This window comes from Lycium barbarum, chromosome 12 (assembly GCF_019175385.1).
Source record: "Lycium barbarum isolate Lr01 chromosome 12, ASM1917538v2, whole genome shotgun sequence".
NCBI classification, from domain to species: domain Eukaryota; kingdom Viridiplantae; phylum Streptophyta; class Magnoliopsida; order Solanales; family Solanaceae; genus Lycium; species Lycium barbarum.
In genome coordinates this window covers 90242463-90265396 of record NC_083348.1, presented here as the reverse complement: position 1 = coordinate 90265396, position 22934 = coordinate 90242463, and the positions used below count along the sequence as shown (strand labels likewise).

The 22934-nt window shown below is 34.8% G+C and overlaps 2 protein-coding genes across 2 annotated transcripts; one reads left to right on the top strand and one right to left on the bottom strand.

The window, feature by feature from the left end:
• Positions 1-225: 225 nt before the first annotated feature.
• Positions 226-1000, bottom strand: LOC132621586 (uncharacterized). Its single transcript, XM_060335914.1, has one exon. It carries the CDS (start codon positions 797-799, stop codon positions 419-421), a length of 381 nt encoding a protein of 126 aa, XP_060191897.1. The 5' UTR covers positions 800-1000; the 3' UTR covers positions 226-418.
• Positions 1001-7015: 6015 nt separating this feature from the next.
• Positions 7016-15421, top strand: LOC132621433 (DNA-directed RNA polymerase II subunit RPB1). The gene is made up of 14 exons (XM_060335698.1): positions 7016-7307; positions 7394-7657; positions 8365-8664; positions 8745-8903; positions 9049-9210; positions 9315-9535; positions 9648-9789; positions 9873-10208; positions 10304-10590; positions 10859-11117; positions 11205-14287; positions 14555-14626; positions 14833-14889; positions 14964-15421. The coding sequence occupies exons 1-14, from the start codon at positions 7224-7226 to the stop codon at positions 15079-15081; spliced, it is 5544 nt and encodes a 1847-aa protein (XP_060191681.1). The 5' UTR covers positions 7016-7223; the 3' UTR covers positions 15082-15421.
• Positions 15422-22934: the final 7513 nt, after the last annotated feature.

Below are 22934 nucleotides of genomic sequence, written 5' to 3'. Positions count from 1 at the left end.
ATTGCACTGGGTTGTTGTTGTTGTTGTAACAAAAGAACATGATACTGCTACTCAAACTTCTTATCCTAGCAAAACACAAGAAACAGTTCAAAGCATTTAAAGCTCACTAATGCTAAGTTTCGCTCATCCATTGTTCAAAATTCTGATTCTAGCATCAAAACAAAAAATGGTCCTTAGCTTTCATCCTTTTTTTAAAGGAAATTTTTTAATTCAGCTTCTAAAAACTTCTGTAAAGAAAGTCAAAAAGGTAGTCTTTTTATTCATCCAGTATGAATATTTACACAAAATAAAACAAATAACAAAACCAACATCTGCGACAATCAAAAATCTCTTATGCAGAATGTCATACATCTCCTAAGTCCAAATACAAACCCCCAACATCTAGAAATTAGCCAAAATATAAAAATTGTAACACATGTCAAGTCTCAGTAGTAATCTTCAAAGCCTTATTCTTTAGCCTATACCTTGGTGCTCTAGGAATAACCTGACTAGGCCCAAAATGAAACTGACCCGGACTATCAGTCATGGGTGGCCCATCATCATACACATAACCCACAAGCTTCCCACAATTCATACACATCATCTTGGTCCTTTTCCTCTGGATACCCCAATAATCAAGGGTCTCGAAAAAGGGTCTAATTTTATCTTCTTTCTTGAACTTGAAGTTGGATGAATCAATAGCTGAGAAAGATAGAGTACCTTTGTTGCCTGCTTCGAAGTAAAAATCAGGTGGGTAGAGATATGTGGTGTGGAGATTGAAATTTGTACGGCATTCTTTACAACTGTAGATTGATGCCATGTTTGAATTGAAGGTGAGAGGGTTTGGTGAAGGAAAGGGGTTTTTATGAAGGGGAAATTTTGGGGAAGATGAATTGGATTGTGGAGTGTCAAAACCGCGTCTACATGAATATGGCGAGGCGTTGAAAAGAATGATAATCTAGAAGTTGGCCGGCAACAAGGACTCTTTTCCTTTCCTTTCGGAAATTGGGTTAAGGTTAAGAAAAAGGGAAAAAGGGTCGAGTATAACCCCTCTACATTATTTTATTAGTTAAATATATCTTTCGTCAATAAAAGTTAACAAAAATACCCCTATCATCTTTAAACTTCACACTTATACTCCTATTTGGATAGAAATTTCAAATACTCTCAAATTACCGGATTTCAAAAAAATTATCCACTTTTTTTATTGACCCGCCTCGCCCGACCCGTCTATCATCATCATCAAACTCTACATTCGTTTTCTTCTATGGAGAAAAAAGCGAAAACGCACTCAAATGATAAAATTTCAAAACTCACTTTAAATTTAATATTTAAATTCAACTCCAAATTTTGATGCAGTCAATAGAGACAGTGAATACCAAATTACATCAAGAATTTTTTTTAAAAAAAAAAAAGGACAGTGGCAATCGCAACAGTAATACAAAGTACCAATTCTCGAGGAAAAGGAAGAAGTTGTAAAAGCTATAGCGTTAGCAAGATACATAAGTGCACCAATTGCACTAAGATATGGTACTTCAGGACCAAGAAGCTCTTCATTCTCTTCTTGAGGTCGGAATGGATCTTTACTCACTTTAAGTGAGTGAACAACCATTGGAGTACTTAAAGGATGCGCATTGTCCATGTAAAATCGTTTTAAAACCTTTTAGGTATAAGCAGATTGATGGATAAAGATCCCATCTGTCAAATGTTCAATCTGCAAACCAAGACAATGTTTTGTTTTTCCCAGATCTTTCATCTCAAATTCTTTCTTTATATATTTGATTGCCTTTTTGAGCTCTTCTGGAGTTCCAATTAGGTTTATGTCATCAACATAAACAACAATTATAACGAACTCTGATTTTGTTTTCTTAATAAAAACACATGGACAAATGACATTATTTATATAACCTTCATTTACCAAGTACTCACTGAGGCGATTGTACCACATACGCCCTGATTGTTTTAGAGCATATAATGATCTTTGTATTCTGATTAAATACATTTTCCGAGACTTTGAACTAATTGCTTCAGGCATTTTAAGTTCTTCAGGAATTTTCATATAAATTTCATCAAGTAAGCCACATCTGTGACAGCATCCATCAGTATAAATAATGTGACATTTTTTGATGTTTGGACTGCTGGCCCAATAAACATTACGTTTACCAAGATGCATTATTTTACTTGGTAATTATTTCTACATCAACATGCTTTAAGAGACGTAGAAATCAAATCCTCACAACCTTATACAATATTGCGCGCTATATTCTATCAAAATATTGTCGACAAGATATCATGTTGTATCGGTTCGCAATTCGACATAACTTATTGAGATCTCATCACTTCATTATTTTCAGGTACTTGAACCTCGCATAAGGTTTCATGAAGTGTTATGTCGTCGGCTCTTCAAGAGCACTTTGCCTCCTTATTATGATCATTTGCTCCTCCCTTTTTTCATGGATTATTATATTTGGAACCGATTGGTCTACCATGCTCCATGCATGTTGTAGACTCTGTCCTTCGGGGATGTTAGGAGAATTTTGCAGATGAAATATGAAATAGTTGGATCAACAAATGCTTCCAGCATTTTACTTGAATTATTTGAGGATCATACTGATGATAATTCAAAACATATTTCTTATTTGCATATTCTTTCCCCTTATGTTAGAAAAACTAACACATATTCTCATTTTCTTTGAGAAATCCATCTACGTGCATTTATAGTATATCCATTAATCATATAACGCACATCAAAAGCTACAAGATGGAAATATTTTGTTCCTGACCCAGAACCAATTATGAGGGGAGAATTTCGCATAATTTATTGGTCTGAAGAATACAAGTGTCATTGTATGCAATATATTATATCTCAGACCAACATCCGAAGCTTTGTTCTCATAAGCAATGGTTTAGCTATATAATGGAGGCATCCAACGCCAAACCAGCTTAGATATAAACCAACTTATCAAGATGAATTGTCTTGATTACATATCCTGAAAATTGTGTTTCCAACTCAATTATTTTGAGCAAGCAACTTTGTAAATGTCAAACTTCCAGTTGACAATAAACTTACATGTGATCGTCTCGTAGATACATCTATTTAAGACATCACATGGCAGGTGAAGGGGTCCACATTCACCTTTTATATTTTTCAAAATTTAGGGGATTCAATCATAACATTAGCTGGTGTAATCAACTTATCATGAGAACAAGCAACACAAACAAATTCTTGAAGAATCTTCTAGTTCTTCAATATATTTCGAATACTTAATTAGCACATCAGATTTAAATCAGGACAATCAAAATGATCTTGTCAACTGATAAAATAATCTGTACCCATAAACTTCAAGTTTACCGTGACAAGTGCTATTTATTTTAGTAAACTTCGAATTTACAATTGCATGAGATTTTATGTCAAAACTTCTGGTTTATTGTGACATGCGATCTCATCATGCTCGGGTAACGCTTTACACACGTGTCCCTACCCGTAATAAGTTGGACATATTCAATTTTCCAATCATTTGTAGTCTCAATATGATGACCATTTTTCTCGCTAGTAAACTTCAGGTTTACTATAATTTATTTTCTGATCGCAATAATTATGATCTGCCGAAGTGCGAGCAAATTTGTTTCTGCTCATAGTTAGAATCAAAGGTATATAACTTGAAGAATTCAAAAGATATAAATAAGGGGAGCTAGGGCATGACTTTAGCTGGACGCGTTCAAGCAGTATAACAAAACATAGATTACCCACTCCTAAAAGGGGAATCCAGCCATATATAGATCAAAATATCCATGTTTATAACTTCAGCATACTCATCCATATATAAGATTGTTTCATACGTGAATTAAATATGGATTACAAATATGGCATATAAGCTTTCGTGATAAACATGGAACAACATAAAAGATGTTTTGGCTGTTAGACATGGCAACGTCAAAAATTCAACATTCGATGACTAAAAGTGTGTTTCATCTTGAAGAGTATTACTTACCTGGAATCCTCGCATAAAGCCACTGTATTATCAACACTTAAGGATGCTACTGGCAACATTTTACTATCTCAATTGGTTAGAACTTCGTGCTAATAACGTGATATAAAATAATACAAATTGAGAGTGAAATAAGAGAATTAGAGAGTAAGCTTAAGATGAAATTTTATTGTCATCTTTTTGATGATATGCTAAGGACATAAAACCTTTCTATTTATAGGAATACAAATACTTGGTCACCAAGTAATTAGTTAGATTCTAACTAGATGAGTCCCATAGTAATTATAGTTATTACCTAGTTACATTGGTCTCCAACCAAACCTTTCTCTCCAAGTAAATAAATATATATTATATAATACATGGACATTCACTTATTATATATTATTTACAACAATTAAAAGTATTTTTGAACAAAATAATTACACCAACAAATATTTACAAACCTTTGGTGAATATTTGATTTCAAAACCATCCTTGTCAGTATCTGCTAAACCCGCAGAGACTTCCACTTCTTCTATTCCATTATTTAGACCTTATGAAATTCCTAGAACATTCGCTAAAGAAATTCAAATACACGAAGCTAGGGACTCTCCTCAACTTTCGGATCTTCAACATAGGATCGTAGAAATTGAGAAAACTTTTAATTATTCAAGATACTCCATGTAAAGAATTACTTCTGAGGCTTTTGCAACAGTTCTTCAGGAAGTAGATACTCACCAAGAAGATGACACTCATTAATATATAACTTTTTTTATTTACTAAATTTATTGTGCCTGCATATAAATAATTGACTGACGGACGTTATTAATTATTAAAAGTTAAAGCTTAATAGAAATATAACTGCATCATACATTTTAAAAAGCTTAAGAAAAAAATTATCATACAGATTAGAATAGATTAAGCAAAATAAATATCAAAATTACGATTAGATTAAATTTTTCAAATACAAAGTCTTTATCTTATCGTAACGTTTATGTTAATCACATTTTATCAATTTTTTTCCATAAATTCGACACATACACTAAATTATACTCTCTCCGTTCCATAATAAGTGTCACTTTAGCCTAAAATTTTTGTCCTATAATAAATGTCACCTTAGCCAAAAAAAATTGTCTCATAATACATTGTCAGCGAGGGGTGTCAATGGTTTTCCAAAAACCGACTTAACCAACCGAACCGTACCGAACCGATTTTTAGGTTTCTTTTAATAAAACCGACGGTTTTTATATAAATTTATAATCGTACCGAATAATTAGGTTGGTTTTTAATTTTATAAAAACAAACCGAAAAAATACCGAACCGAATAAGTAAATATAAGTAAAATATATTTTATATATTAAATTTACATACTATAAAATATTAAAATTTTCGCCTTGGGTTTGGGATGATGAAAACAATTACGAGTTGGCAACATAATTAACACCTAAAATTCCAACTCTAAAACCTATTATATTACTCCTATTGAACTTAAATTAGTTCTAGCATTTCGAGTAGTAACTACTAAGCTACAAGGTATTCCAACGATTTTGGATAGAAAGCTACAAAATATTAGACATTTTTCCTCTCGTGTGATTTTAAATTCTCTTAACGGATACTCAATCTTAGTAGTCTCAGTTATTGAGTCTCATCTTCATTGATTTTTCCCCTCGTGCGATCTAAAATATATTTGTTTTTGCTTAACATTATTTTACACTATCGTAAAATAGTGAGATCAATCTCTATTCTTGTCATCTTTCATGTTTTCTTGATTCATCACCTTTTAATCAGTAAAAATATCTAGAGAGTGTTTGTCAAAGTCATATAGAAGTATGTATGATATTGTGTCTTAATTTACCTAAAAATAGGTTTTATGAATTTATCTCACTTCGTTTCACTAAAAAGGGCCTTTTCATTTTCTCTTTTTTATTTGTCGCGCGTGAGGAATAAGTATTTTTTTTATAGTACTCTGGATGTCCAAATTTATGTCGCATCATTTCTCTTTTGTCGGTCTAAAAAAGAAAGTCATCTTTCTATATTTAGAAATAATTTAACTTTATGAGATAATTTAAAGCCACACATTTATATAAGGCTTATTTTGGACCACATATTTTAAAAGTCTTCCTTTATTTCTTAAACTTCGTGCCAAGTTAAACGGTATCACATAAATTGGGACAGAGAGAGTAACCTTTTCGTTTGTACGGAACATTCTTCTACTTGTCACTTTTAGCAATATTAAGAAAAGACAATTTCTTTTTTCTTATTTTACCTATAGTATTAATTACTTAACCGAACTGTACCGATACTAAAGAGAAACCGACATGAAGAGACGGTTTCGAGATGTCTAATTTTGGCTCTACAAAATGAAATAACCGAAAAATTGGTACGGTATAAATTTTATAAAATAACCGTCTGAACCGTACCATTGACACCCCTACATAATAAGTGTCACCTTAGAAAATCAAGACATAAATTGGATAGTTTTTTTCAACTCTACCCTTAGACAAAAACTCACAAGTTAACATCTAAATGATGATTAGAAAAGTCACATAGTAACTTGTTATTGTTGGATTCTCAATGTCAAAAGGATTACTACTTGTGCATGCTCTAATCAAGAGATAAGAATAATGTATTTTTGTTATATAGGGGTAATTTAGTAAATTTTATATTGTATTGTTGATTTCTTAATATGCGTGTTTTTGGTTAAGGTGACACTTGTTATGACACGGAGGGAGTACTAATTAATTTACCATTTGCGCCGTTCCAGGTAATAAATTGAGAATGAAGACACATTAATTAATTAACTATTTATAAGTAAAAATAAATTTTATGTGAATGAACTTGTCTGGCACTTACAATTGATGGACATATTTCTATGTATAAAATATAAATATTTTTCATTATTCTTCTCCTACTCCTAAAATAGAAAGGATATCATAGACTCGCCATATAAGCGCACTTTAGCAAAGGCCATTTAACTCTCAAAACGCACCCGGCCCAAGTTAGCATCCGCGTCTTTCCTTGCGCCATAGGGCGGTGGATATTCTATAAATACCCTCATATTGCCCTCCTTCTCGCCTTTGTTTGCAAAGCCTCTTCTCAAATCGAGAGGAGACAAAGAGCGAAAGCAAAATTCAGATCCCTACTAATCAACTGAAACTAACTGAGAATCGAGTACTAAAATAGAAACTATAAGCATCTATAAATCAAAACCCCATATTACAATTATCGAAACTGCTTAATTAATTACTGTAAAGTTGAAACCTAGATTGCGCCACCATGGATTTGCGCTTCCCTTATTCACCGGCGGAGGTTGCCAAAGTCCGGATGGTCCAGTTCGGCATTGTCAGCCCGGACGAAATTGTAAATTTCCAATCCCTAATTCACTTATTTGAATTATCTAGGGTTTATTTTGAACGAAATTGATTTGGCTTGTTTTGTAATTGCAGAGACAAATGTCAGTGGTGCATATTGAGCATGGTGAGACTACGGAGAGAGGGAAACCCAAGCCGGGAGGTTTGAGTGATCCTCGGCTTGGGACAATTGATCGAAAGATGAAGTGTGAGACGTGTATGGCTAACATGGCTGAGTGTCCAGGGCATTTTGGTCATCTTGAGCTAGCTAAGCCTATGTTTCATATTGGGTTTATGAAACCTGTACTTAGTATCCTTCGTTGTGTCTGCTTCAACTGCTCCAAAATTCTGGCAGATGAGGTACTTGAATTTTGTTAGGTTGAAACTTTGCATACAATGAAATATTGTGGTTTGTGGTTAGAGTTAGTATTTTTAGGTGAAGAAGGAATGGTCTTGACTTGAATTACTGAGCCTATGTGTATTACTACTGGGGAGATTTTTGAAGTTAGTAATATTAAATTATAAGTGAGTAAACGATTAAATTTGGAGAGTATTGAGGTTTGCCAATTGTTTTTCCTTCTGTTTGAAACTAGCTAAACAAGTTTCAAAAGTGGTGATAAAACAGTATTTGCTATTATATCGACATGATCCTTTTTAGGAGGTAGTTTCTATGTATTAGTGAATCTGGATTTGGTACTTTAGTGACTGGTATTTTTCTTGTGAAGGGTGCAAAATTTGTTAGAAGAGGGAGAGAGACAGAAAGTTTTCTATCTAAAGAGTAGTCAAACTCATTACCTTTTGATAGTTTACTTATTGAACAGTGAAAATTGGACTATAATTTATGTGTAGGAGTGATCTTTAATATTAAGACAGCTCTAATTCCGTTACGGTCTTACTACACTCCTTTACGGTTTCACTGATGAATGAAGAGGGAAAAAAAGGGGTCTTATCTTGACGTCTCATAAAGAAGGAAGTGGTCTGTATCCATTATCTAGACTATTGTTTCTGATGCTCAATGTAGCTCTGGGATGGATTATTGATTCCGTGGTTTTTCCGATTTTGTGCAGGAGGATCCCAAATTCAAGCAAGCCATGAGAATCAGGAATCCTAAAAACAGGCTGAGAAAGATGTTGGATGCCTGCAAAAATAAAACAAAATGTGAAGGAGGGGATGAAATTGATGTACAAGGTCAAGATTCGGAAACACCTGTCAAGAAGAGTAGAGGTGGCTGTGGTGCACAGCAGCCAAAAATTTCAATAGATGGTATGAAAATGGTTGCTGAATATAAGATGCAAAAGAAAAAGAGTGATGACCCGGAGCAGATGCCAGAACCAGTTGAAAGGAAACAACAACTCTCTGCTGAAAGGGTATGTGAATGTTTTCCCTAGGTGTTTTGGTTTTCTTGGATGATCTCTCAACCTGTCTAATATTATACCTCATCTTGTAGGTGTTGAGCATACTGAAGAGGGTAAGTGACGAAGATTGCTTGCTGCTTGGCCTTAACCCGGAGTATGCTCGGCCAGATTGGATGATTCTTCAAGCACTTCCTATACCACCACCACCTGTTCGTCCCTCTGTGATGATGGATACTTCGTCAAGGAGCGAGGTATTCATTTTCCTGTTGAGGTCGAGAGCTTAGTGTACTGTTGCTAAAAGTTTCGCTTTGTCTGTACCTTCTCTTGTTCATTTCATAAAATTCTAGAAAATTGTGCCAATCTAAGGATTACCTTTTTCTGTTAAATTTCATTTAGGATGATTTAACACATCAACTGGCCATGATTATTCGTCATAACGAGAATTTGAAGAGGCAGGAAAGGAATGGGGCTCCGGCACACATCATTTCGGAGTTTGCACAGCTATTGCAATTTCATATAGCTACATATTTTGATAATGATCTGCCTGGACAACCAAGAGTATGCTGATTTTCTCTTTTGAGTATCCTTTTCTTTTAACTGTTGGAACTCTTGAAACTCCACTAAGTTCTAATTGCTGAATTTTACATATTCTAACCTTTCAGGCTACGCAAAGATCAGGTAGACCTATTAAATCAATATGTAGTAGATTAAAGTCAAAGGAAGGTCGGATCAGAGGCAATCTGATGGGCAAGAGAGTAGACTTTTCTGCTAGGACAGTGATCACTCCCGATCCAACTATTAACATTGATCAATTGGGAGTTCCATGGAGTATTGCTCTGAATCTCACTTATCCAGAAACAGTGACACCATATAACATTGAAAGGTGTGTTGTTGTTCTTGTCGAAATGAACCACACTCACCAACCCACTTGAAAAAAGAAAGAAATTTTGAACTGTATAAATTTGTGCTGATTGAAAGGTGGGTTTTTCAAACAGGTTAAAGGAGCTTGTTGAAAATGGACCTCATCCACCTCCTGGTAAAACCGGGGCCAAGTATATAATTAGGGATGATGGCCAAAGGCTTGATCTCCGGTACTTGAAGAAGAGCAGCGATCAGCACCTTGAACTAGGATATAAGGTTTGTTTCTTCCAGTTCCCAAGTTATTGAAGAGCTTTTGATATCTAAGACAGCCTCCCTAACATCCAATGCTGCCAATGCAGGTTGAGAGGCACTTGAATGATGGGGATTTTGTTCTCTTCAATCGGCAACCGAGTTTACACAAAATGTCTATTATGGGGCATAGGATCAAGATCATGCCATACTCAACTTTCCGCTTGAATTTATCTGTCACTTCTCCCTACAATGCTGATTTTGATGGTGACGAAATGAACATGCATGTTCCCCAGTCATTTGAAACCAGAGCTGAGGTGCTGGAGCTTATGATGGTCCCTAAGTGTATTGTTTCACCCCAGGCAAATAGGCCTGTAATGGGTATCGTCCAGGATACCCTTTTAGGTTGCCGAAAAGTCACTAAAAGGGACACCTTTATAGAAAAGGTGAGAATCCTCTTGTGCCGTTTCAAAGCACTTTCCATTAAAATATTTAATGATTTTGCATAACTTAGTAAAGACTGCTTACTTTCGGTTTGCAGGATGTCTTTATGAACATCTTAATGTGGTGGGAGGATTTTGACGGGAAAGTACCCGCTCCAGCGATTCTGAAACCAAGGCCACTTTGGACCGGAAAGCAAGTGTTTAACCTCATCATACCAAAACAAATAAATCTGTTAAGATATTCTGCATGGCATAATGATACAGAAAAAGGGTACATAACTCCTGGAGATACTCAAGTTAGAATAGAGAAAGGGGAGTTGCTATCTGGTACTCTCTGCAAAAAGACCCTTGGAACGTCCACTGGAAGTCTGATTCATGTTATATGGTATGCATTTTCAGAATTTTGTATTTCTATTTTGTTCCCCTGGCCTTATATCTTGCTTTCATATCAAGTTTGCATCTGGGCCCATTCACTTGTGGTTGGTTTTATATCAAACCTAAATACCTTTCTAGACAATAACCATTTTGTGATGCTCTATGTGGCTCGCTTTCCTCCTCCTGTTTATGTGAGTATGTTGTCACTAGTTGATGTGAGGTGGATGAGCTGAGTCATTGTCATTTTTTCCCTAAGTTAACCCTGCCTCTGCAAACAGGGAGGAGGTTGGGCCGGATGCTGCTCGCAAGTTTCTGGGACATACACAGTGGCTGGTTAATTATTGGCTTCTTCAGCAAGCTTTTAGCATTGGAATAGGAGATACAATTGCTGATGCTTCAACCATGGAGAAAATTAATGAAACTATCTCGAATGCAAAAGCCAAAGTCAAAGAACTTATTAAAGCTGCTCAAGAGAAGCAATTAGAAGCTGAACCAGGGCGAACTATGATGGAATCATTCGAGAACAGAGTGAATCAGGTACCTACCTTTTGTAAATTGACATCCATCTTTTCCTCTTTCTTTTTTTGTGATAACTTTTTAATAATGTTTTCGTCGTAATCTCAGGTGTTGAATAAAGCTCGTGATGATGCTGGAAGCAGTGCTGAGAAGAGTTTATCAGAGAGCAATAATCTTAAAGCTATGGTTACTGCTGGGTCCAAAGGAAGTTTTATCAACATATCTCAAATGACTGCTTGTGTGGGGCAACAGAATGTTGAAGGGAAACGTATTCCTTTTGGGTTCATAGACCGTACTCTTCCTCATTTTACCAAGGATGATTATGGTCCAGAAAGTCGTGGTTTTGTGGAGAACTCATATCTCCGGGGACTGACCCCACAGGAGTTTTTCTTCCATGCTATGGGTGGTAGAGAAGGTCTAATTGATACTGCTGTAAAAACTTCTGAGACCGGGTACATCCAGAGGCGGTTAGTGAAGGCCATGGAGGATATAATGGTCAAGTATGATGGTACTGTTAGGAATTCATTGGGTGATGTTATCCAGTTTCTGTATGGAGAAGATGGGATGGATTCTGTTTGGATCGAGACGCAGAAGCTGGATTCTCTGAAAGCAAAGAAAACAACATTTGATGACATGTATGCATATGAGATCGATGATCCTAACTGGAACCCAAGTTACATGTTGCCAGAAGCTGTCGAAGATCTAAAAGGTATTCGGGAGATTCGTAGTGTGTTTGATGCAGAGGTCCAGAAGCTTGAAGCTGATAGACACCAGCTTGGGACAGAGATTGCTGTAACGGGTGACAATTCTTGGCCACTTCCTGTTAACATTCAGAGGCTTGTCTTAAATGCCCAAAAGACATTTAAGATAGATTTCCGAAGACCCTCTGATATGCATCCTATGGAGATTGTGGAAGCTGTTGATAAGTTACAAGAGAGGCTTAAGGTTGTTCCTGGCGATGATTATCTGAGCATGGAAGCTCAAAAGAATGCTACTCTTTTCTTCAATATCTTGCTCCGTAGTGCCTTGGCTAGTAAAAGGGTTCTGAAGGAGTATAGGCTTAGTCGAGAGGCTTTCGATTGGCTAGTTGGTGAGATAGAGGCTCGCTTCTTGCAATCCCTTGTCGCACCAGGAGAGATGATTGGCTGTGTTGCAGCACAGTCTATTGGTGAGCCTGCCACACAGATGACGCTTAATACATTTCATTATGCTGGTGTGAGTGCCAAGAATGTTACTCTTGGTGTGCCCAGGTTGAGGGAGATCATCAATGTTGCCAAGAAAATCAAAACACCCTCTCTTTCTGTGTACTTGAAACCTGAGGTAGGCAAAACAAAAGAGAGGGCCAAAACCGTCCAGTGTGCCTTAGAATATACCACTTTGCGGAGCGTTACTCAAGCCACAGAAGTGTGGTATGATCCAGATCCTATGAGCACCCTTATTGAGGAGGATGTTGAATTCGTCAAGTCATACTATGAAATGCCCGATGAAGAGATTGACCCTGACAAAATCTCCCCATGGTTGCTTCGTATAGAGTTAAATCGTGAAATGATGGTGGATAAGAAACTTAGCATGGCTGACATTGCTGAAAAAATCAACCTTGAATTTGATGATGACTTGACATGCATCTTTAACGATGATAATGCTGAAAAGCTGATCCTTCGAATTCGTATTATGAATGATGAAGCTCCAAAAGGTGAACTGGATGAATCTGCTGAGGATGATGTATTCCTTAAGAAGATAGAGAGTAACATGCTTACAGAGATGGCTCTCCGGGGAATTCCAGATATTAATAAAGTGTTCATAAAGAATAGTAAGGTGCAGAAGTTTGATGACAATGAAGGATTTAAAGCAGAAAATGAATGGATGTTGGACACTGAGGGTGTGAATCTCTTGGCTGTTATGACGCATGAAGATGTTGATGCAAGTAGAACGACAAGTAATCACTTGATTGAAGTTATTGAAGTTCTTGGTATTGAGGCAGTTCGTAGAGCATTGCTGGATGAGTTGAGGGTCGTCATATCTTTTGATGGGTCCTATGTGAACTACCGACATTTGGCCATATTGTGTGATACCATGACCTACCGTGGTCATTTAATGGCCATTACTCGTCATGGTATTAACAGGAACGACACTGGTCCTATGATGAGATGCTCATTTGAGGAGACGGTGGACATTCTTCTCGATGCTGCTGTATATGCAGAATCAGATTACTTGAGGGGTGTAACAGAAAATATCATGTTAGGTCAGCTTGCACCAATTGGCACGGGAGGCTGTTCTTTGTACCTCAATGAGGAGATGTTGAAACAAGCTATCGAGATTCCATTGCCTAGCTACATGGAAGGTGGTCTTGAATTTGGCATGACACCTGGACGTTCACCTATCAGTGGAACCCCATATCATGACGGAATGATGTCTCCAAGTTATTTGCTGAGCCCAAATAATATGCGGATGTCACCGATTACAGATGCTCAATTTTCTCCTTATGTGGGCGGAATGGCTTTCTCTCCTACTTCATCCCCTGGATACAGCCCGTCGTCTCCTGGTTACAGCCCATCATCCCCTGGTTACAGCCCGACCTCTCCAGGTTACAGCCCCACTTCCCCTGGTTACAGCCCCACCTCCCCTGGGTACAGCCCCACTTCCCCCACTTATAGCCCAAGCTCCCCTGGCTACAGCCCGACAAGTCCAGCATATTCTCCAACCAGTCCGTCATATTCACCCACATCACCCAGTTATAGCCCAACATCTCCGAGTTATAGCCCTACATCTCCTAGTTATAGCCCAACATCGCCTAGCTATAGCCCTACTTCTCCTGCTTACAGTCCCACTTCGCCTGCATACAGCCCTACTTCTCCTGCCTATAGCCCTACTTCTCCATCTTACAGCCCCACTTCGCCATCTTACAGCCCCACTTCGCCATCATACAGCCCCACCTCGCCTTCATACAGCCCCACCTCGCCTTCATATAGTCCGACTTCTCCATCATATAGTCCGACTTCTCCTGCATACAGTCCTACCTCCCCTGGTTACAGCCCAACATCTCCCAGTTACAGCCCAACATCACCATCATACAGTCCTACATCACCAAGTTACAATCCCTCGGCGAGATACAGCCCCTCCCTTGCATATTCGCCAACCAGTCCGAAGCTGTCTCCTTCTAGTCCATACAGCCCATCATCTCCAAGTTACAGGTAAATAACCTTACTTTGATATGATGTCGTGATTCTTTTGCTGAGACAGGAAAGGTTCTTAAGTCGGGCTGTGTTTATAATAATACAGTGACTTTAGTAGGCCCTATTCTTCTTAACTAAGTTGCTTTACCTAACTTATCTCTAGTTTTGAAGTCAGCTTCATAATAACTAGTTAGTTTTTGAAGTTGTCGGGGTTTGTATTGGTGGATTTCAGACTGATCTAGATATATTACTAATGACGTGATTATGCGGTTTTTATGTTTGCAGTCCAACGTCACCTTCGTACTCTCCAACATCTCCATCATATTCTCCTTCAAGCCCAACCTACAGTCCCAGCAGGTAAATGATTTGCATGTGTTTCTGTAAATCATGTGTTTCTGTATTTGATTTAATGCCTGAAATATTGGTCGATCCTAGTAATCTTATGTTGTTTGAGGGTAACCTCCTTTTTTAGTTTTAGCACGTCTTTTGCTGCATTTTAATGAACACTATTACCTGATCATTTTTTGAAATAATTCTCTCTTTTTCTTTTCCCCCAAATTCAGCCCATACAACAACTCAGGTACAAGTCCAGATTATAGTCCCAGTTCTCCACAATACAGGTTAGTTGGATTTACTTTACCAGATCGTAATGCAGGGTGATTTATGTTTGTTTCTAAAAGCTGTTTTTCTTCAGTCCAAGTGCAGGGTACTCACCAAGTGCTCCTGGCTATTCACCATCATCTACTAGCCAGTACACCCCACGCATAAGTGAGAAAGACAACAAAAGTGTCAAAGATGACAAGACTGGTTAATCATTAGGATAACACAAAGTTGTATTGCTTTTCACTTTAAGCTTTCAGTGGCGAAACTGGCCCATTAGTCATTACTGTGCTTTCTGGAGCATAAGATTGAATGACACTGGACATTGTAAAATATTTTTCGAAGAATGCTGGTTTTGTTCAAGTTTGTGGGTTCCTCTTTTTCGGTTGAGAATGCTTTGGATAGGGGGTAGGGAGTAAGCATGGTCTCTTTTATTGAGATCAAATTGTATCAATGGGTGATTCGTCTCAATGGTATGTTACATTTTGGAGATTGGAAATGAATTAATCGGGTTCCACTTTTCAACGGAAACCCGAATAGTGCAACCTGCAACCTGTGTTTCCCATTTGGGGAGTGGGCTGTGTGTTTACCTTTGCTGCCTATGACCGAATTGGATATTGTGTTGGATGTGCAGAACGTGGTTCCTACTTTCAACTAATCTCAAAACTCCCGAGGAATAAAGATTCCGGGTCACTCTTAACTGATTCACCCTTCTAGGTTAATGATTATAGATTTGAATTTCCAAGGATATTATATATCTGAACTTCTCCTGGAAAAAGTCTTGTTTGATGGTCTTTACTCTGCTGGACAGAGTTGTGGGGAGCTATTTTCATTATGATAACAAGTAATCTTAGTTCAAGTGAAAGGACGTCCTAATGTAGAATGAGAGTCTCGGTCCTTTTTAGAGATTCTGGTATTTTTTTTACTCTGTTACGATATGTTTTGAGGAGATGAAAAGGTGGTGATCAAGAAGAGGATAAAACATATCAGAGTAGTTCCTACTAGTACATGTCTGTTGAAGTGGGCAGCACGGTCTCCTGTATACCTCTTTAGGGCAATGAAAATTTTAATCCAATTTGTAAGTGGTATTTCAGTGGGGATTAGATTGCAAGGATTTTGCAGAAATAGTAGTAGCAACAAATTTTAGGATCTCAGTTCAGGTGGAAAAATCAAATGTTCAAGTGCTAAGACGTGATTGATGAGTTCTTATGAAAAAAATCGTTTGCTGAGGAGGGCGATTATTTTATATAGTACTGTCAATTAAGGATGCCAAGGGAGAAGGATAAAGCAAGCTCTCTTAAGGATACAGCCTTTCTAGTTCCTCATGTGGAAGTGTGTTAATTTCTGTACCAAACTGAACATCAAGTATAATGTCAAAGCATAATCGTATACTAACCTGTTAAAGAAATTGAAAGAGCAGCTTATTGGTTTCAATTGTACTTTAAAATCTAAATTAAAGTGGCATAATTTAATTATTGCACCAAAAGCTATCCTCCTTCTTGCTTTTCAACTTAAGCTTCCAAAAGTGGATTCCGCTCTCTATAGTTGGCAGTACTTCTTTGGGTAGTTTTAGAAATTGTTGTTTCTTTATCCTGGTTAACCACCGACAATGACTGACCCACATGAACGAGATATGTAATTAGGGAACCATGCAAGCTTAGCAAGTGCAACAATAAATCGTCTGCAAGTTTCATCTACTTCAGAAACCATATGACATTCGTCAGACTTTCAGTCGCGCCAAGTTTCACGCAACATAGGGTGGTTACCTCACAATTCTCAAGGGTTGGTGTAGTTGTTGAATGTGAAGACGAGTTGTGATGTAATATGATCATTACATCAAAACTAAAGTGAGTACGTGGAGAGCAATTGTATGGTTTAGAATTAGGCTGAGTCAGAGGTACCTTATATTACCAATATAACGGAATAAACGTAGAAATTAAAATACGATATAAATTACATACATAGATAACACTCTCAGTTTGTTAATATGGTTTGTGAATATTTACTTGTAATAGTATATGTCAATACCAATTATTAATGTCTATAAAGGGATTTACATATAATTATCTGCTACTGTTATTTGATTGAATACAAAGATTTTCACATACTATTAGTATATAAAATTTAATCTAAATTAATACTCATTGAAATTCATTGTAACTCTGACTATGGATGTAGATCAACTTTGATGATACGGAAAAGGGTCAAAATTACCCTGAACTTTGAAAAATAGTTCATCCATACCCTTCGTTATACTTTAGGGCCAATTATACCCTTACAGTTATACTATGGGGTCAATTATACCCTTATGTCTAACGGCTGCCACGTGGCATCATCTCAGCCCTTCAAAATTATTTTACCCTCAAATAATTTTTTATCCACTAAAATAACTCAAAACGACCCGAATTTTTTTTTTCCAGCAAAAATAATAGGGAATTATTTTTCCAGAAAAAATATAAAAATAATTTCGTATTATTTTTGCTGGAAAAAAAAATTCGGGTCGTTTTGAATTATTTTAGTGGGTAAAAAATTATTTGAGGGTAAAATAATTTTGAAGGGCTGAGATGATGCCACGTGGCAGCCGTTAGACATAAGGGTATAATTGACCCCATAGTATAACTGTAAGGGTATAATTGGCCCTAAAGTATAACGAAGGGTATGAATGAACTATTTTTCAAAGTTCAGGGGTAATTTTGACCCTTTTCCGTTGATGATAAGGTGGACGGACAACCAGTCATTGTCTTCCATCATGAATTTTATTACCTAATGGGGACAGGCATTAATTGCTGTCGACTGATTTCATTATAGACATAAATTCTTTTTGGTTGCAGGACTTTTCTTCAATTTTTGCAATTCTATTTTGAGCAAATCGGCACTCCGCTGCTTCGCTTTCATGTAATTCCCCACAAAAATGTGTATTCGAGTAAGTAATTAATTGATAAACAATGTCTGAAAATCTTTTCTCCCAAAAATATTCCTTGTTTATTATAACCACAGGGGAGGTTTTTAAAATTTATTGCACATATGGATGAGTATAAATTTGAATATTGCAATATGTAGGCTGTTTGTCTTCATCATGTTTTTTCAGATACATGAAATGTTATTATGTTTTGTATATAGAAACATTATCCTAAGACGACCAATGAGCTTGTTCTAATTTTTAATTTTGGCCTGTGAAGTGGTACTATATGCTTTTAAATATTGCATAAGAAATATAATAGGAAAAGGGGGGATATTAGCTGCTTTACTTTTATTTCATTTTTGTCTGTAAAGCTATAGGAGTAGTACGTACGTACTACAATATCTAACCCCTACGCAGCTACAATTCTTTTAACCCTTTTTATAGAAGAAAGTTAGCCATAGACTTATTAAGCTCAAATCTTGATGATCAATCACAACAAAATTAATTGGTCCCACTGCACATATTGGTCATACCCTCTAAGTCAAACATTAAAGAACAAGAAGCAAACCCCTCTAATCAGTTATTATCAAATCGTTTTCCACCAAAATTTTTAATATGTGCTTCCCACAACTCACAATAAATGTGTGAGGCTTTTTTTTGTACCATAGAAAAGTGAACCTAAAATTTATGGATCCAAAAGTATAAGATATAGGTCTACTTTATTGTCTCACAAACAAGAGCCTCACTGTGAAGCACATGGTAAAACTTTTCAATTTCTACGATCACCAAATCACAGATTCACACATGTACCACGTCAATGGATTTGTTTCCTTTCCAAAATGTGTAATTTTTTGGCTGCAAAATTCCAATAATATGTAATTTTCGTGAAATTTTTGAAAAATATGTAAAATGCAGGCAAATAATGAGATTTACTTGCCTCCCAAAGTCAACTGAGGTAACACACCACCTTATGAATTTAGTTTATAATGTATTATTATAGAGGCGAATCTATAATTTCTGTAACATGAGTTCACCATAAAAAAAAATTAAAAAAAGGAAAGATGTATTAAATGAGGCTTGATCCCTGGACCTCTAGATAAATAACTCAAGCTTCAACCAAGTGCACCATTTAGCTTTTTCTAGCATATGTTCCAGCAGATAGTATTATACTAATTGTAGAAAATATATACATAAAAAAACTAATTTTACGGGAGATCATATATTCACGTGCACCATTTTTTATACCTAAAATCGCCCCTGATTATTATGCTTTGTCCTGTGAAAAATATTTGTGATGTATCCTTTTAATTTGTCTAATAAAAAATATTTTGAAAAATCACAACATGATACGTATAGTACTTGTTCTAATTATCGTTATTTTGAAAGATCATAAAGTTCTAGCCTTAACATGTCTGTCATAAATTCTTATAGCAATTACACAAAACCTGCTTTTCATAAAAATTATATAATGACTTTTTAATATGCAACTTTAATTACCAAAAAGCTAACTATAATGAGAATTAGAGACTTTGAAAATTACTAAATCAAAATTCAATTTATGTGATGGTATTTGATTAAACACAAAATGTAAGAATATTTTTTATTAAAAAAAAAAAGAAGAAGCTTATATTCTAAACAAGATATAAATATTCGCGTGCCTTATGAATTACCTCATTTAAAATAAAATAAAAAATTGAATTAAGTTATTATTAAATATTAAAAAATATATTTCTCGGATTCTTGTCCAGACCATTTTTTCTTTTTCTTTTTGTCGCATTAGGATAGAAGACTACTGCTACTTACTAGGGAAAATAAGGTAAAAGGGACATCTCAGAGTGAAATGAAAGATAAGAGATTTTTTTTTTTTTTCTATTTTTTTTTTAATTTTACATGGCTGATTAAGTTTAAAGGGGGCTAGATTAGAATTATTAAAAGTAAAAGAATCCAAAAAAAGCCATACCACCTCTTCCTCTCTGATACGATCTCTTTCTTTTCTTCTCCTCCTCCTCTTCTTCTTCTCCTCCTCCTCCTTCTCTTGTTTTTCTTCTTTTTCTCCAACTTCTTCTTTAGATTTGAAAATATATATTATTTTTGAATAAGAGTTCTTGGGGATCGTTAAAAGTTCACCTAAGCATATTGTGTTATAAGGAGATTTGATTTTTCAAATTTGATTTTGTGTTGATTTGAAGTGGGTATTGTTTGAACTTGTTAAAATGATATTTAGAGGTTGAATACAAAATTTAAGATCATTCAGATGTAATTTGGATTGATCTAGATCACAATCGTCCTTGAAAATTGTTGTTATATTAAGAATATGAGATTATTTACATGTGCAATCTGTGCAATTCAGACTCTGTATATCAACAACTCAGGGTTGTTTAACCAATTTGTGGTTGTTTATATATGCAACTTTTGTTGGTTCAGATTTGTATATAAGCAACCTTAAGTTGTTTAAAAAAAATATGATTGTTTACGTCTGTAACATGTGCAAATTCGTATCTGCACTAAACAATCACGAGTTGTTTAAAAAAATTGTGTCTGTTTGCATCGGCTCTCTGTAAGTTCAGGCTTATGTATAAACAACCACGAGTTATTTAATTAATTTGTGGTTGTTTACGCATGTAACCATTGCAAGTTTAGATTTTAATCATAGGGGTATATTTACAAAGAGAGCAGACAAAATTCATGTCCATATGCATCTATTAAATTTGAAAAAAATATATATTTAATTGTTGTATTTTTCGACAAAACATGTAGTTGTTTAGACATGAAAGTTGTGGTTTATAGACTTAAAATTCTGCTTGCACAACCACAAACTATTTAAAAAATATGTGGTTGTTTAAACACACCCTAGTTGTTTACAATAAACAACAAGAAGTTACCCAGGTTGTTTACATGAGAATCACACTCTTTGTAAATTATTAGCAGTAAACAATCATTGATTATTTAAATAAGTACTGATTATTTACTAGAAACAACAGGAAGTTGTTCGGGCAGTCACATGTTGTTTACGTAAGAACCCATTTTTTTTTGTAAATTATAGTAAATAATCAATGGTTGTTTAAACAGACACTGATTGTTTACAATAAACAACAAGAAGTTGTGCAAGCAATCATTTGTTATTTACATTTGCTTACGTGTAATTCTTCATTAAGTCACTCGATTTATGTTCAATTAATATTCAATTAAGTCATGTTATGTATAATTAACTATTAACTTAATAATAATTGAACGTCAAAATAGTCATTTGACATATAGTTAAATTTTAATTTATTGATTTAATGAAAATTAAACATTAGTTGAGTGATTCTAAATAATAACTTATTGATCTAGTGATAGTTGAACAATAGTTGGGTGATTATATGAATAATCGGACATTAACTTATTAACTTGATAACATTTGAGTATCGAACGAGTCATTCTACAAATATGTTAACTTTAACTTATTGATCTGATTGCAACTGAACATCAAATGAGTGAATCTATTAATAATAATTTAATAGTAACTTATTGATATAGTGATAATTGAACGTCAATTAGGTGGTTCTATAAATAATCGAACATTAACTTATTGACTCAATAACAATTGAACATCAAACGAGTCATTTTACATATAGGTCAACCTTAACGTATTGATTTGATTAAAATTAAAGATCAGTTGAATGACAACAATTAGGTAATTCTATGAATAATCGAACATTAACTTACTAACTTGATAATAATTGACTATCGAACGTGTCATTCTATAAATAGGTTAACCTTAACCTATTGATTTGATCACAATTGAACATTAATTGAATGATTATATTGCTAATTTAACAATACCTTATTGATATAATGATAATTAAATATTAGTTGTGTGATTATATTGATAATTGAATGTTAACTTATTGACTCTATAATAATCGAACATCGAACGAGTCATTTTTACCGATAGCTAAACCTTAATTGAATGATTTGATTACAATTAATCATCATTGAGCATTTTTACTAATAATTTTAACAATAACGTATTCATCTAGTGATAATGTGAAAATTAATTGAGTGATTCTATGAATAAATAAATAAACAACATGTTTTTGTTTAATAAATAACCGTATATTTATCTCAAACAACTCATTATTGTTTAAACAACGAGTAAGTTGTTTAACCAATCACAAGTTGATTACGTTAAACAACTCCATGTTACTTAAACAATATGTGGTTGTTTACAGTAACTTACATTTAATTCTTCATTACTTTACTAAATTGATATTCAATTATTGATAAATTAATAAATACTCATTAACTAGATGTTAATCTATAGAAAAATTCGGTTGATGTTTAATTTTCATTAATTCAATAAACGTAATGTTAACTAGTCGTTGGGCTCTTGTTCTCGATTTAATATTTATATTCTCTTTGTCCTCCTTCCTCATATGTGAGGAGGTATTTTTCTCCAAAAGCTCTAAAGAAATCTCTCAAAAAATTTCAAATGACACTAGATTTATAATGTAGTTATAAACTTATAATACATGGACAAAGTATTTTGTGTAAATAATCATAAGATATTCTGAGGTTATTTGTGTAAACAATAACAAGAAGTTGTTTAAACAATATATATACATGGAGCCTATATGTGCAAAGTTCTCTGTGTAAACAAATATATTTATTTTAAAATAACTACAGTTGTTTAAAAACCTAAAGTTGTTTAAACAACTGGTAGTTGTTTGAATGTAAAACCTACATGTGCAAGTTTTTTGTGTAAGCAACTTTGTAGTTGTTTAAATATCTTAGTTAATTTAAACAGGTATCATAGCTGAAAAACATATAGATGAAGAATGTTAAAATAATTTTTTATCTTAAATCCATAAAATAGACATAATACCATCTTTTTTGAAGTAATATACACTGAATTGACAAAAAAATTCAAAAACCAAATCACTAAAGATAATATACATTAATTTAAATATTTTAAAATTTTCTTCACTAAGTCAAATGCAAAAGTAGAAGGTGAAATTGAATTTTATTTGGGCACTGAGATTGAAGAAGAAGAAGAAAAAGAAGAAGAAAGAAAATGACGGTTTTTTTTTTTTTTTTTTAAGGGTGGGGTAAAAAGATGCTTTCATATATGGGCCTTTGCTCAAATTTTTAAAACAAATAAATAACTCAAAAATCTCTTTT